Source organism: Desmodus rotundus, chromosome 6 (assembly GCF_022682495.2).
Source record: "Desmodus rotundus isolate HL8 chromosome 6, HLdesRot8A.1, whole genome shotgun sequence".
In the NCBI taxonomy this organism is placed as follows: Eukaryota; Metazoa; Chordata; class Mammalia; order Chiroptera; family Phyllostomidae; genus Desmodus; species Desmodus rotundus.
The window spans coordinates 122,580,790-122,597,071 of record NC_071392.1 but is presented as its reverse complement, the minus strand read 5'-3'; the positions used below and the strand labels follow the sequence as shown (position 1 = coordinate 122,597,071).

Sequence of the window (16,282 nt, the reverse complement as noted above, 5' to 3'; positions counted from 1 at the left end):
GGACCACACCAAAACACATAATTAAAATGCCAATGGTTAAAGATAAAAAGAGAATTGTAAAAGCAGCAAGAGAAAAGCAGAGAGTTGCCTACAAAGGAGTTCCCATAAGACTGTCAGTTGATTTTGGAAAAGAAATTTTTCAGGCTAGAAGGGACTGGCAAGAAGTATTGAAAGTGATGAAAAGCAAGGACCTACAACTTAGATTACTCTAGCCAGCAAAGCTATCATTTAGAATGGAAGGGCAGATAAAATGCTTTGTAGACATGGTAAAGCTAAAGGAGTTCATTATTACCACTATGTAACCCATAGTTTCCCACATTTATTTGACTAAGGAATCAATCCCTCCCTCCTTTCCAATTATCCTTTCAGAGAGCTGCTAATCCCAGGAACACACATTGGTTAGTGCAAACTAGCAGGTGAATGCTCACATTTTGTTTAATAATAAACCAAGGAGATTAGGCAATAGTAGATATTAAGTCTTAAAATGCCTAATCTTCCCTTTGTCAGGGAAGATACTGGCTTAGGACATGACTACCTACCATGACCTGCTTTTAGTTAGGAAGTTTTATGTTCAGGCCGTCCTATGTGGTAACTTTCGGTCTCAGTATTTGTAAGGCCACCATGCAGGCCTCTCCTGAGCTTACCGGGTTTAGCATGTGGCCCCTTTTCTGTCCATACTGCCAAATGGTTCTGGAAGGTCTGCTAGAACTCAGGAGCAGGAGGAGGTATTCTGTGCCCTTTGTTCACTTGGATGCTAAATAGCAAGGTCTTCTGTTCTGTGTTAGGGGTTGCCCTGACTTGAGCAGTATCAGCAGCCCTCCAGCCTTACCTGCTCAGTGATTGAGTTCTACTCAGTCTCAGAAAAAGGGATGAAATCTTTGGAGAGACATGAGAGGACCCAAGAAATTCCCAGAATCTCATAGTTACCTTATTAGAGCTCACCATATCCACCGACCTGTATTTCCAGGGGAACAGAGACTTCTAAGAAGGGCAAGGTTGTGTCCAGTAGAGGAGGCAAGTGCAGGGAGCAATGCATTGTCCAGTGATGAAAAGCATGCACTCTGAGGTTCTGAGCCTCTCCCTTTGCCAGTTTCTAACCTGGGCTCTGAGCTTCTGTAAAATGGAGGTAAATGGATAGTAACACCCCCTATGTAGAAAACAGTTACCATAGCCAGCCTGAGACTGCCTACCCAGAAAGGCCCATTTGCTAGGGTGCCCCTTGGCTGGCATCTGGGAACTTGGGTTTTAGATGGGTTCCCATCATTCCCCCCCTAAGAATGGCTCACTGTGGCAAAACAGTTTATGCAGACAACATGGTGTGTGCTGAGCCCCTGCTTTCCTTCTGGCATCTGGAATTTGGCACAGACGCAGCAGAGGGTGCCTAAGTGACCAGTCCCCAATGAGTTCCCCAGGCACTGAGTCCCTAATGAGCTCCCCTCCCTGGTAGACACAATTTTACATGTGTCGTCACAATTCAGTGCTGGAGACATTAGTCACGTCCTGAGTGAGTCCTCTGGGAGAGGACCTCGGGGGGCTGTGCCTGGTTCCCTCCAGACTCTTTCCCTCGCGCCTTTTCCCATTGCTGGTTTTGTTTTGTGTCCTTTCATTGCAATCAATCACAGCCAGGAATATGACTGTATGCTGAGTCCTGTGAGTTCTCCTAGCAAATCAATCCTGGGGGTGGTCTTGGGGATGCCAGATATAAGGGTTACTATGAATTTTAAGTGAGCTCATACACACTGAACATTCAGCACCATGCCAGGCACCGACTAAGCATAGACACATCAGAGAGGAGAGATCGTGCACGTCCCTGCTATGTGTGCCTCTGCCCCCAGTGCTAAAAAGCACGAGGACTCGGTCTCTCTTTCCCCCAAGGGAGGGATTCCTCGCTGCTATCAGAGTCATGACCACCACTGATGGACTGTCACGACACATCGCAGAGGTATCTCTCTGCATTTAGTTAGGTGTGAGCTTCACAGGAATGCTGCTTTAGGATTTGGAACTTTTATTTTCCTCTTCAGTTGCTTCCTCTGTAACACTTTAACTCAAACTTATTAGAGTGTGGGACTGTATTTATTGCCATTTAGGTTACAGTTGTATAGTTTCACAGGATGCAACATAGGTAAATTAATTCAGCCTTGGGTTTTCCTTCTACAAATGTCTTATTTAAAAACAAGAACAGTATTAATTCATTGATAACTTTCTTTTTTAGACTCTCACTTGAATGGCATAGCAACTGCTGGGAAATTCACAGTCAGGAAGAGAATAGTAAGACACTTCTATTCTGGTTCTAAAAATATTTGGCCTTGCATTTTTAGTGCTTGTTCAGGTATAAACACATGCAAAAGAACTCTTCTAAAATGACTTTTCGAAATGATTCTTGTAAAAAATGGTCATAAGTTTATTAAAATTTCACGTGGACTCAGCCAACACGTGACCAAATTATATTTTCCAGTGTATTTTTTATTTTCACTAAATAACACCAAAAGGTGGTGTATAGAGCCACTTACTTACTCGGAATAATTTCCTAGCCACCGAAAACATTCCAGACCCTCAACCACCCAGACAGTGGCATCACAATCAAGACTCCTCTGAGTCAACACGATTGTATAACGGCTAATACAGTTACCCAGACTGGACATTATTACTGGAGACTTTGAAGCAGCAAAAACAGAAAGAAAAATGGGCCTCTGAAGATGCAAGGAATGGGATAATAATCAGGTCTTTGCATTTCTATGACAGTAAGCTTTTTCCCCATAACAATTTACTCCAGAATATAACGACATAAAGCAACAGCCATTTATTTGTGTCCTGATTGTGCAGATCGACACTTTGAGTCCAGCTTGGCTTAGATGGTCCTTCCGCTTGTTTGCCTGGGCTCACCTGGTGGGTGGCTGCTAGTCAGTGTTGCGGCTCTGCCTCCAGGGCCGGCTGTTGTCTGGCCTGGCCGGTGCCTGGGCTACATGGTCTGTCATCCTCCAGCAGGGTAGCCTGATTCTTGTGCTGGCTGTTGGTTCTGAGAGCAAGCAGGAGGGATTGCGTCATGGTTTCAGTTGTCCCGGGGGCTGCAGCAGATTAGATGTTCAGGTTCAGAGTCAGTGTGGAAGAAGCCCACTCAGGGCGTGGACACTGGGAGGCACGGATGTCCGGAGTCATTCCTAAGACAATCTGCCACAGCTAACTTCCTTCACTGTTTTACACTTCAGCTTAGGTGCACTCAAAAGTTTAAAATCAGTTGATCAATAATTATGAACCTACTGGTAGAAAGGTACTTAAAGGATATATATATAGAGAGATATATATAGATATATATATATAGTTTATATGTATAAACTATATATATATATAGTTTTCCAGGAGAGGAAAATCAAGGCATTTTGAGCTTTTATCATATTTTATTAGTTTTTCATTAGCACCTTATATTAGTTTTCTAAACTAGTATGAAGTAACAAGCTATCCTATGAAGGATAGATGGGAGAATGGACTTTGGAAGAGACTGGGAGTTGAGGTTTTGAAGGATCTGATCTCTGTTGATAGAATATATATCCAGTGCTGTGATCTGAATGTGAACCTCCAAAATGCCTATGTTGAAATCTTAACCCCCACGGTGATGATATTTAGAGGTGGAGCCTTTGGGAGAGGATTAGCTCATGAGGATATAGCCCTCACGAATGGAATTCTGGCCCTTATTAAAGAGGCCTGGGAGAACACCTTTGTCCCTTCCACCATGTGAGGTTACAGCAACAAGACAGCCAATCTAGGAAGCAGGTCCTCCCCACACACTGAATCTGCCAACACCTTGATCTTGGACTTCTACCCTCCAGAACTGTGAGGAACAAATTTCTGTTGTTTATAAGCCCCCCCATTCTGGTATTCTGTTATAGCAGCCCAAACAGATTAGACATCCCAGTAGGAGAGGTAATAGGAGCTTGAGAAAATTGGAAGGCCACATGAAGATCCTGCTTGCCAAGCATACAAAGAAGAAACAGAAATTTTAACGATGGATGAAGGTAGAGAGGAAGAGAAGGAAAGAGGGAGAGATCACAGAGAATAAGTGATTTTTACCCGGCATTCAAACCCAGGTTCTCTCACATGTTTTCTATACCATGAAGCTCACAGTGCTGCCAGAATTTTTGAAACGTGCAACACCTGACTATCTAGTCAGCGGCACTGCCCTTGTTTTTCTTAGGTTGTCAAATAATAAAATGACAAACAACACACTAGCCTTCCAGTATGAACGAATCAAAATTATACCTATTATTTTGTCAGATTGGTCAAAAACATAATGTAATGTATTTTTTGGTGTGCTGCAGAATTTTAGTAATTAGTTTATGTGTGCCAGGAGATTAAAAAAGGTTGAAAATTGCTGATATAGAGGAATTAATGAAAAGACGTAACTGTGAATGAATTAGTCTTCCGGTGGTCTTCTGCTGGCAAGATATGAATAGCTGCATCTTTTCTGTTTGCATTTCCCAGGTTTCTGCATCATGTTTGGAAAGAAAAAGAAAAAGATCGAAATATCTGGCCCATCCAACTTTGAGCACAGGGTCCATACCGGGTTTGACCCACAAGAGCAGAAGTTCACGGGCCTGCCCCAGCAGTGGCACAGCCTGCTGGCAGACACGGCCAACAGGCCGAAGCCCATGGTGGACCCCTCGTGCATCACGCCCATCCAGCTGGCGCCCATGAAGGTAGGGCGAGGGTTTGTCTTTGAGTTGACTTAAGAAGCATGCCCTCATTTGATAAAGTGTATCATGTATAGGGGCAAACTATAAAATGCCTAAGCCATGTATTTGTTTTTAAGTAGCCACACGTTAGCCAAAATTACTCTTCCGTGATTATAATGCTCACCACTTACTATAAAGTACAGCACATGCAAAGGAACTTCTCGCTTTTAGGTGTGAGATCTTTTGTTAAATCAGACATATGAAATGCAATCGCACAATAGGAAATGTTTATTCCACTTGAAATGATGATTGCTAATCTTTATACTGAAGCATATTATCCACTCCTTCTAGTAAATATTGGCAATAACTTTTGATTAAACATTATATTAAACAACCTTTTGTTGTTTTGCATTTGCCCTCAGAATGTTTAAACTTTTCTTCTATATAAAATTTATTATTAACATATTTTACAATAAATGATTTTTATGTATGTGCATATATACACACATGCATATGTATATGTATACAGGTTTTTGTATGTAATCATATATGTTTAAGTATATATACATATATATTCAAATTTGTCTTTATAGTCTAAGAAATAGCTGTTTCAAATAAAAGTGAATCATTTGAGTCCTGCAATGGGATATGATTACCGTAAAGCAATGGCTTGTAGATTCTTAGGAAGAAATGTTCATGAAATAATTGCAATTAAAGCAGAAGTCAGACCCAATAAATTTCAGATACATTACGTTTCTACAAAGAAAACCCAGCCGTTGCAGTTTTCTTCTGTACCTCAGAATAAGAATTCCACAGACCATCAAATAATTGCCCCCAAAGCTCCATATGGTAGTTAAACAGTTTTGAAGTTTATCGTTATGTTGTCCAATAGATCAGATTCTATTCTATATCTCTTCTTATATTAGTAGACAGCTGAGGTACCCGAATACCTTATTCTATGTTAACAAGAATATTGACTACATTATGTTTAAATGATAGGAAAAACAAAAGTGGATGCATTTGTTAAAGGTTGCAAAGAAGGATCATAGGTAATGAATTGTGGGGAGTGCTTATTAGGTGTCATCTGAGCTGACTAAATTAGAATGGCAATTTCATCGTTCTGTGTTGCCTTGGTCATTCTGTTCTGCTGTTGACCATGTGAGTGTGCTCTGCCTAGAGATCGATATAGGTCCTTCTAATCCTGTGTCTTGTGATTTTGATTTTCTAATAGGATTTTGACACTTTCCAGGCCAGCTAAAATGAAAATATACAAATGATGAATATTTGAGAAGATTAATCTGTAGGGACAAAAAGACTTATTTTAAATAGGTATTGATTGATGTTTAATAGAAACTGACCAATTAATCAACTGTACTGGTTAACATTAGGCAATATCTTACCTTTGAACATGTTTTCCCCCACGAGGAGGCTAATGCTTGAGTAATGACTAAGTAGGAGGGTGGGTCAGATGGTACGAGGGACTGGATGGTGTGGGGGCTTGTGTATGGCTCAGTCAGGAGGTTGCTGTTGGTTAATCCTCCATGTGTGGAAGGCACAGATCTGAGATCAAGAAATTGTTTTATTACAAAATGAATTGATCCATTTAAAGGTCGGATCCAATTTAAAGTGTGCCCACCATACTGATTTGATAGCAGTCTGGCAGGTTTTAGGGACGCACCAGTTAAATGGGTATGACTGGTCGGGATGCTGGGAGACTTTCCGACTTTACATTTGTCAAAAGATATTTAAGAAAAACATAAATCTTACAGAAGAAATAATGTGTTGTAAAGATTGTTAATTTTTTATTAAGGAAAATGTAACTATAAAATGATACTTGTTGGGCAGATTACCTGTAATTTAAAACCTCTTGTCAAAAACACCGCTTGAAAAGGCCTACAACAGTGTCCGTTAAGTTGACTGGAACCAAGGCTGTCACCGGGAGGGCAGGCTGTTAATCTTTTGCTAAAGTTACCTCTGATGCTTCTACACTTGTGAAAGCAGTGAGGAAAGCAGACTTGGACTCCCTCCACTTGCTGAGTGCCTGGAATCCCTCCTTCTGTTTTCAGTGTGCCTCTCAGCTTCCCACTGCCCCAGACACTGGAGGAAAAGCCTCACACTGGCCCCAGGTTCTCACACTTGCCTAAATCTGGGAGATCTGGGCAAAGTCACCTTTGTTCCAAAGGAGTGGATAAAGCCAGAACCAAAGCAAGGTTTATTACATGTCTTCATTTCCATGGTACAACCATATCTAGAAACTTCTGAAAAGCTGTTTTTTCTTGTATCAATGAATTTGGTATTTGATGGGCCCCATGCCTGCCCCTCCAACTCTTTCTCCTCTCTCTTTCTCTCTCCCTCCCTATCTCCTTTCTTTCCTCTCTCTTCTCTTTTTTCCTATTTCTCTTATACATGCACATCTCTCTGAAAGTTAAAAAAAAAGGAAAATTATATCAACCACTAAAAGTACCATCTTTCTTCTTTTACTACAGTGTTTCACTTAAGCTCCCTTAATATTTCCTTTTAAAGACTGAACAGCCTTAAGTTCAAATGACCTAGTGGTTACTCAAAAAAAAAAAAAAAAAAAAGCCAATGTGTTCAGGGTTATGGAACTCATCACAGGAAAGCTGTCACTGCAGATCCTCCCATTTTGAGGAGGACAAGGCAGTAACCACACACCTTGTCCAGGCCATGGGCTGGCTCATCCCAGCACCCAGTGCGACAATTCTGTAATCACAGATGAATGGATCCCACACCCGCAGCTCACTGGGACAAGTAGAAAATAACTGGGCTTCCATATTCCATGATCCTGGAATTGGGAAGACGGAGCCTGGGGTCCCAATCAGAGGTGGACAACTACAGCCCATGAGCAAATGCTCGGTCACTCTCTCTCAAGAGTTTAATATCTGCAGTCACCCTCAAGAGCAAGGTACACATAAATAGAATGTACCATTTTAAGGCAATCGTCAGTAGCAGGTTGTATCGGAGAGGCATTTATGACTAACTGATGGTTCGATCTATTTCTGAAGGCTTTCTCTCTCTCACTAATTAGTATGCCTTGCCCGGCATTCCTGCAGTGACTGTGGTCCCTGCTTCAATGCCACATAGTGACAGAATGCAGGCAGCGGTTCTGTGACCACTTCGCTTTGACTGTTTTGCCCCAATTCTGTTCCCAGAGCAGACATTAGTATGAGGCAAAGCAGGCATCAAATCCACAGTAAGTGCAGATTCTGCAGAAATGCCCCTTGAAACAGGTCTGAGCAAAATCCACAACATTGTTACCAGACGTTTGATGGTGTTTTAGAGAGTATATAATCTTTGATATTTATTACTCTGTGGCATTCTAATAATAACCATCTAATAGTTTTAACCCTGTCAGATAGATGAAGACACCTTGACTCAACACAGTGGACTGATTTGTTTAAATTCACTCCATTTCTAATTTGAACCCAGATCTAATATCAGAGACCCAGCTGCTTTCGATTGCCCCGCACCTTTCTTTCCTCCTCCTGGGCCTTTCTTCCCAAAAGAGTTAGTGATTACTCTGTGCCCCCCACCTCCAAAGTATTTGCTTTTGACAGGGAAAATGCAATAACAATTCCAAGGACAGAACCTCATTTTGCAGTGTCAGATAGATGAATGGGGTGGTGGTACTTCTGAGCAGGAGAAATTTTCTAGTTTGCTTCAAGTAGTGTAAGAAAGATTGATTGGCCTAGAGAAGTTTGGCCAAAAAAACAATAATAATAATCAGAGATGTTGGAGATCAATCATGGCCCTGATCAGGCATGGTTGCATAGGTGCCTCACCCATACCATCTGGTGGACTGAATTATTTAACTCAGTCCTTCATTGTTCTTGCTACAGCCTCATGGAGAGCTAAGTACTTCCCCACCCCTTGGATTTGGACTTGGCCATGTGACTTGGCCAATGGGGTGATGAGAGCAAAGGCTTGAAATGTACAGTTGAGATTTACCTCAGTGCTTTTACCGTCACCATAAGAACATGCCTTGCAGAGTTCAGTGATTCCAGAAGAGTGAGCAGAAGCACCCCAGCCCATCTGCATCCCTACAGTTTGAAGGCATTGCCCCAGCCCCAGGTCCATTATATGAGGTCTGTCCAGAGGATATCCAGCCATGTAATATGAAAAACAGAGGCATTTATTGAAGAAGATACAGGATATAAGAAACGTTGTACATAGGACAATGACGCCTCAGTCCCCTTCAAAGAGGGCAATTTGGGATCTCACACAGTTCGCCCGTCACCATCAGCTGCCCTGTCATATTTTCCTGAATCTCACTAATGGTCTGAATTTTCTTCCCTTTCAAAGGTGATTTTAGTTTCGGGAAAAGCCAGAAGTTGCAGGGAGCCAAATCTGGGCTGTAGGGAGGCTGAGACACTTGGGTGATTTGATGTTTCACAAAAAAACTCTGTACTAGAGGTGATGCCTAAGCTGGCACGTTGCTGTGGTGAAGCTGCCAATCACCAGTTGCCCATAGCTGTGGCCTTCTGAACCATCCGAATAGTTTCAGTGGAGGACTATTCTAGTTAACACACAATTTGATGCAGATTCATTACTCTATTTGCTCAGTCATTTTGAATGTGATGGCCATGTAATACACATGCTCACTCAGTGGTGTCAACCGCCCCTACTGACCAGTACAGTGAAGTTGTTATTGTTCACACATGTGCATTCCAGTCCACTCTCCTTGGCTGCCAGGTTACATCGATGTCTCACAAGCTGTTCTCATTAGATTAACAATGGCTGGACTTTCTCCAGACAGACCTCTGTCTGGGATGACACTGAGTGTGGGGGACTTGTACAGCATTATTGGACAACTGATGGACATACTACCTCAGCCCTCCTTTCTTTTCAAACAAGTGGTATTTACTTCATCTTTTAGGTACAATCATACCTCATTTTGAGCTTTGCTTCACTGCACTTCAAACATATGTTTTTCACAAATTGAAGGCTAGACCCTCCAGCATCAAAAAGATTACAATTGGCTTTATTGTGAGACTCGCTTCATCGCAGTAGTCTGGAACCGAACGCAGTGTATCTGAGGTATGCCTGTTCCACGAAGCAAGACTTAGCAAGGTTAAAGGAGTTGCTGAAAGTCCACAACTAGTAACTGGAAGAGGCCCAGGATTCAATCCCCAACCCCTGACACAGAAATCCAGGCTTGTAACCACCACACCCCCCTGCCTCCTGATGATAAGGGTGTGTTTGGACACAAGTGTTTCATGTATAAGTGCTGCTAAGTCGAAACAAAGTCACTTCCTTCTCACCTAGTCCTGCCTTTTCATCTGAGAGATGACACAACTGACCCAGGAAGGTCAAGCGAATTTTCCCAAGGTCACAGAGCAAGTTGATGTCAGATGCCAGATACTGTTTCTGTGTATAGGGTTGCTTCTGATTCAAGCATTTAGAAAGCCTGGAGTTAGGTCATAAACTAGCGCTCACTTGAGAATCTGACAGGGATATCATTTAAATGCCTCCCTCCCTGCAATCTCTTACCATTGCTGCCATATGACTTTATTTTCTAGTTGTAGAGTACGCAGAGCTCTCCGCAGAGTCTTCCATTATGCATGTAATCCACACCGTCTCCTCAAGTGAATTAGGCAGGATATTTAAGCAGGAGATGTCAATGAAAGTGTGCACCGAGAAGTGAATGAGTAACCGTCCAAATGCAGCTGCTCATTCTGTCTTCAGGATGGCCCGGCTGCTCCTCCGGCCGATCGCATCTGCGGTCAAACGGCGAACCCTCCGAGCACAGCTTCCCTCCAGCCTCTGTGGGTTTCCCAGTGAGTGGCCTGCTCTGAACCCCGGTCAGCTGAACTCCTCCAATGAGGATGGCTGTGCTTTGATAACTGGAAAATTCTATATAAAGGGAGAAGATATTTTCAGGAATGCCTTATTTTGCCCCAGCGCTTCTCTCCCAGAGGGGGTGACCGAACTGAAAATAATCTTCTAAATCAAAAGAAAAAAGCATGTGGCTCTCTGTGACTCCCACACATGCTCAGAACTTGAAAGATTTAATTTTATCTCTCATTTAGCATCTTAACAAAAATTGGAGCACTAAGGTGGCAACTGTAGGCTTCTTTGCGGTGCTGTCAAATCCTGGAGTTTTTATCATTGTTGTCATGTAATATTAAATATAAGCCTTACATTGTTGACTCTGTTAAACTAGTAAGAAAGCAGTCTATCAATACTTTGATTATTTCCAAGCGGCACATCACTATCCAACTGATTGGATGCCACTGCTATTCCCAATAATGTTAAAATTTCAATGAAAAAAGCTGTGCCCAAGACGGCACTAATTCGAGCATTTGCTATCATTTTATTGCTGGATAACAAGTTACCACAACCTTCATGACCTAAAAGAACAAACATTTGTTATCTCACAGTTTCTGTGAGTCTGGAGTCTAGGCAGGGCTTACCTGGGTCCCTCTGCTCAAGGTCTCACAAGATGCCAGCAGCTGGCTCCCCTGCCCTTGGGAGGCTTCCCTGGGGAGGAATCCTTTAGGTTGTTGGCAGAATTCACTTCCTTGCTGTGGACCTCATGGAAGCTTGCTTCTTCAAAACCACAGGAGTCTTATGCACGTCTCACAACAGAATCACAAAGTGATACCCCAGCACTGATGCCACGTCATGTAAAACATAACGATGAGAGTGACATCCCATCATCACCTTTGCCATGTTCTGTTGGCTGGCAGCAAGACACAGGTTCTGCCCTGGCTTATGGAGAGAGGATTACACAAAGGCAGGAGCCCCAGGAGGGAGGCCTCACCCTACGGCTGGTCCACTCTGGTCCCCGTTGTCTCTTCCCCATGCAGGATACATTCACCCCAGCCCAAGGTTACCTGAGTGTCATCCCATTAGGGCATCATCTTAAAGTTAAATCAGGTCAGGTGTGGGGAAGGGGCTTGCGTGTGATCTATTAATCACAGCTACTGGGGCACAGCTTCTCTCCCGCTGTACACCTGTGCAACTAAAATGACTGGTGTCTGCCCCCAGCCCTCCCAGCACGTGATGGTGGGGCAGGTATAGGGTGATAGTTACGGACATTCCAGTCAAACCCGTGAAATGCAAGGGGAAAAGGAGTCGCTGGTCCAGAGCTCTTGTGAAACCCAACCTGGAAAATGTTGGGAGTTCCTTGATTAGGTTTCAGGGACTGGGGACAATCCTGTGTCTCAGGCTCCACCCTCTGGTTCTCCTCTTTAACGAAAGGTAGCTGAGTTTGCAGCGGAGCAGTTTTATCAGCCTGCTTCCCACAGTCAGTAGAATTTGACGTGTGCGACAGCTTCCTTTTGTTTTGTAATATCTCTGTCCCTTGCAGTCAAGCTAGCAATACTACTGTTTAAACAATTTCTCAATAACTTTGCAAACCTTGTGGGCATTTCACTGTGGTTCACTCCATTAGCAAAATCCATATATATATCCTCACCTGAGTACATTTTTTAAAATTGATTTTAGAGAGAGAGGAAGAGAGAAGGAGAGGGAGGGGGAGAGAGAGAAAGACATTGACCTGACCAGGGTCAAAACCACAACCCAGGCATGTGCCCTGACCGGGAATCAAACGCTACAACCTTTTGAGGTATGGGATGATGCTCCAACCAACTGAGCCACACTGGCTCCACAGATACTTTTAAGATAAACCATCTTGTCCTTCAGCCTCCTGCTGAGATGGGTGAGGGACAATGCCCTTCATCTTCCCAGAGGGCCTCTGGCTTGAGAAGATCTGTGAGGCACACCCTTGGTTTCTTAAAAAGGCCTTTGTGTGATTCATATTCTGCCCTTCAGTGTTTCTGAGTTTTTAACAGCTGTGCTGTCACACCCTCAGAACATGTTTCCTGAGAGGCCAGCTCTTCATTTTGCATCTTTGCCATCTGGAGAAGCACAGAATTTTTTAAGGCATGAGATTCTGGTTCCTTTTTTTTTTTTTTTAAGTTCTTTTCAGTTACTCTCTCTTCGCTCGCATTTTACTGTGAGCAGAAGGAAACCAGGCAGCACCTTCCACACTTGGAGGCCTTGGGTGTGTCACGTTTGTCACACCCAGCTTCTGCTTCCCATGAAACTCCAGGAGGCAGCTTCGCTGAACTTCCTGCCACTGCGGAGCAAGGTCCCCTTTTCCTCCAGCTTCCAATGACATGTTCCTCATTTGCTTCTGAGCCTCACCTTCAGCATCCTCAAAGTCCTAAGAAATGACAATTTTGACTCTCTCTACTATGTTCCTCAAAATTCTGTCAGCCTCTGCTCACTTCCTGGTTATAAACACTCCTGTATCATCATGGACTGAATTGTGTCCTTCCAAAATTTGTATGTTGAAGCCCTAACCCCCACTCCATGTGAATGCATTTGGAGATGGGCTGTTAAGGAAATAATTAAAGTTAAACAAGGTCATAAGCATGGAACCCGAATCCTATAGAACTGGTGTCCTTATAAGAAGAGACACTGGGGGCATGCAGTCGCAGAGAAAAGACTGTGTGAGGACACCACAAGAAGGCGGTCATCTGCAAGCCGACAAGAGGGGCCTTAGAAGAAACAGTTCTGCTGACATCTTAACCTTGGATTTATAGTCTCCAGAACTGTGAGAAATGCATCTGTTGTTTAAGCCGCCCATTGCGGTACTTGGTGATGGCAGCCCTTGCAAGCTAATGCACACGTGTTTATTTGTTACAGCAACACCCACGTCCAGATTCCAAAACTTGTAACCAGTTACCATTACTTAACATTTCTCAACCCACATTTATTAATAGCCTAACAGTTTTCATTGGTCAGGAGTTGGGCACAGTTTAGCTGAATCTTTGGCTAGGGCTCTTACAGGCTGAGGTCAAGGTGTCAGCCAGGCTGCCTTCCCATCCAAGGGCTCCCCTGGGGAAGAATCCGCTCTGTAGCTCACTTAGGTCGTCAGCAGAATTAATTTCTCTGTACTGACACCAGGAGCAAAAAGAAGTCAAGAAAGGGTGTGTTGACGAACAATAACTGCTGTGGGCAGCTGGGGCCCAGTCCTGCTGGGGACACCTGGGAGACTTTCTAGAACACACCTCAGACTTGTCCCAGCATCTGGCCACCCCCTCCAATTCCTCACTGTCTGCAGGTGGTTCCCAGGAGTTAATCTCCTAGTAGAATCCACCTCCCCTGCCGTGTTGACGAACAGTAACTGCTGTGGGCAGCTGGGGCCCAGTCCTGCTGGGGACGCCTGGGAGACTTTCTAGAACACACCTCAGACTTGTCCCAGCATCTGGCCACCCCCTCCAATTCCTCACTGTCTGCAGGTGGTTCCCAGGAGTTAATCTCCTGGTAGAATCCACCTCCCCTGCCCTTAACCAAGCATTCCCCAGCATCCAGAAAACAATTCCAGGTCGAGAGAATCAGGAAACCTTCCGTGCAGACAGGAACTGCCTGCAGGTGACCTCCTAGTGGGCTGAGGGGATACAGGCACAGCAGCAGTGACAGCTGCTATCAGTGAGATATCAGCTTTCATTTCTTCATCACATGCTGGTTGTGAACCTACCATGTTCTAGGTGAGGAAGCTCTAGAGAAAAATGATATTTGGTCCCCATCGCTACACAGTACACAGTCTAGTGGGGGAGGTAGATTTGTACAGACAGACAAGATATAATAAATGTTACAATAGAATAGATAACAATGGATATGTAAACATTTTGTTCTCAAAGTTTTGAGAACAGAATGGCTATAATTCTTAGAAAATTTAGGGGAGATAGAATATTGGACTTTGAAAGAATGTAGTCCTATATTCATGCCTAATGAAAGGATACCCTGAGATGAGAAAATAACTTTACCAAGGGGCCCTGACAGTGTCTTGCCTAAAAGCCTTGTGGAGCCAGACTATCCAAGATCAATCCAGAACCGCAGTTCTACCTGTTTCAGATTTTGGACCTTGTACAAGTTACTGAACCTCTGCGTGCCTCAGAGTCCTCGTCTGTTGAAAGGGGATATAATAGTGCTACTCAAAGGGCTGGTGTGGGAACTGAACAGTCTAATACATTTAGAATATTAATGGTCAGCAATTTTGTAATCATTTTTATTGTTATTCTATTGCAGTGGAGCCCATTTTCCCCCTTTGCCCTTCTCTACCCATCCCACTCCCACCCCCCCCCCCGTTCCCACAGTCAATTCCCACACTGTTGTCCATGTCTGTGGGTCATTCATACAAACCCAATTATCAAAAGTACAAAGTATAATAAAATTTGCCTTTTTTTAAGAGAACAATGTTTTAGGTTTGCTTTCTTTTACAATCAACATAACAAAGACTGCAGATGTCTCGATTTTACAGATAACTCTCTAAGCTACACAAAATGTGAGTCTTCAGAGTTGGGTCCCTGAGAACAGCAGAGACCAGCAAACACCCCAGGTCTGTTTCAGTCTGCGGTGCTTTCAAGTGTGAGTTTCCTTGGGCAGGTTTCCAGTGACATATCTCTCACCTCAGACCTGCAGGAGGCTGCTGCTGGCCACTCCTTCCCCTAGGAAGCAGGAGCCAGAGAAATGACTGTCTGGCAGCAGCATCTGTGGCGTCGGCAGGCCACCCCTCCCCGCCTCCTCATCTTTGTAGATCTGCCAGCTGTTCAGCTGAGAGGCGGCATCCGCTGGAAACCCCATGCCAAGTTCACTTCCTGAAGGCTGCAGGGGTGGGAAACAGGTGTTTTTTTAAACAGCTCCAAGGAGAGATGCTCATAGAAACACGTTTCTTCAGAACCTCAACATCCTAAAGCCAGATCCTGAATTCACGGAGCAGGAAACTGGAGAAGTGAGCAAAGTACAATAAACCCCACTCCTAAAATGAAACTCTCTAGTATGTTCAACAGGTATTTTTATTCATAGAAGCAAATGTGCTTCTTTGGGAAATTATTTGTAATAACCTTTAGTTTTTTTTTCCAGCATGTGAGAGTGATACTTGACATATAGGGAGCTATGGAGAAGGAAAATCTCTTGTATCTCCACTGCCGAATGTTGATGTATTTTCCACCATCATTTAAACACACACAGACATGGAAGAGCAAGATTGACTGTGATGTCTGTGAAGTTTTTAGTTCATTTTTTCCACCTAGTGCTGTGGTTCCCAAACTTTCTTGGGTCCCAACACCCAGTGTCCCAGTATTTTTGTCACAGCACCTCCCATTGATTCAGTAGTTCAATCCAAACCACTTAAGTATTTAACAAGTAGAACACTGTTTGTCATTTCCAAGGAAAGCCCTCATGAAATTTGCACATCCCTTGGGCACTGCACATCTTCTTCACCTGGGGACCAGGTGGGATACCGCACTTTCATTTCCTGTTCCGTGTTGATTTTTACACAGAACTGGCATTTTAATTAAATGTATTGGGGTGACAATGGTTAATAATGTGTAGGTTTCAAGTGTCTATTTCTACACTACGTGATCTGTGTTGTCCGCCACCTACTGTCAAGTCATCTTCCGTCACCACAGATCTGCCCCCCTTCACCCTTTACCACTCCCTTCCCTCCGGTAACCACCCCACTGTGTTATGTCCCACATATGAGTAAAGTCATATGGACCTCAGCTTTTTCTGACTTATTTCACTTAGCATGATATTCCCAAGGGCCCTCTGTGTTGTCACAAATGGCAGTATTTCATCTTTTC

The 16,282-nt window shown here is 43.6% G+C and overlaps 1 protein-coding gene across 2 annotated transcripts in view; it reads left to right on the top strand.

The window, feature by feature from the left end:
* PAK5 (p21 (RAC1) activated kinase 5) overlaps positions 1-16,282 on the top strand; it is a 270,051-nt gene that overhangs the window by 168,140 nt on the left and 85,629 nt on the right. For both annotated transcript variants that reach the window (XM_024559536.4, XM_053927281.2), the window contains exon 3: positions 4,477-4,691. In XM_024559536.4, the coding sequence (XP_024415304.1) occupies positions 4,488-4,691 (204 nt within the window). In that variant the 5' untranslated portion in view covers positions 4,477-4,487. The remainder of the gene's footprint in view (positions 1-4,476; positions 4,692-16,282) is intronic.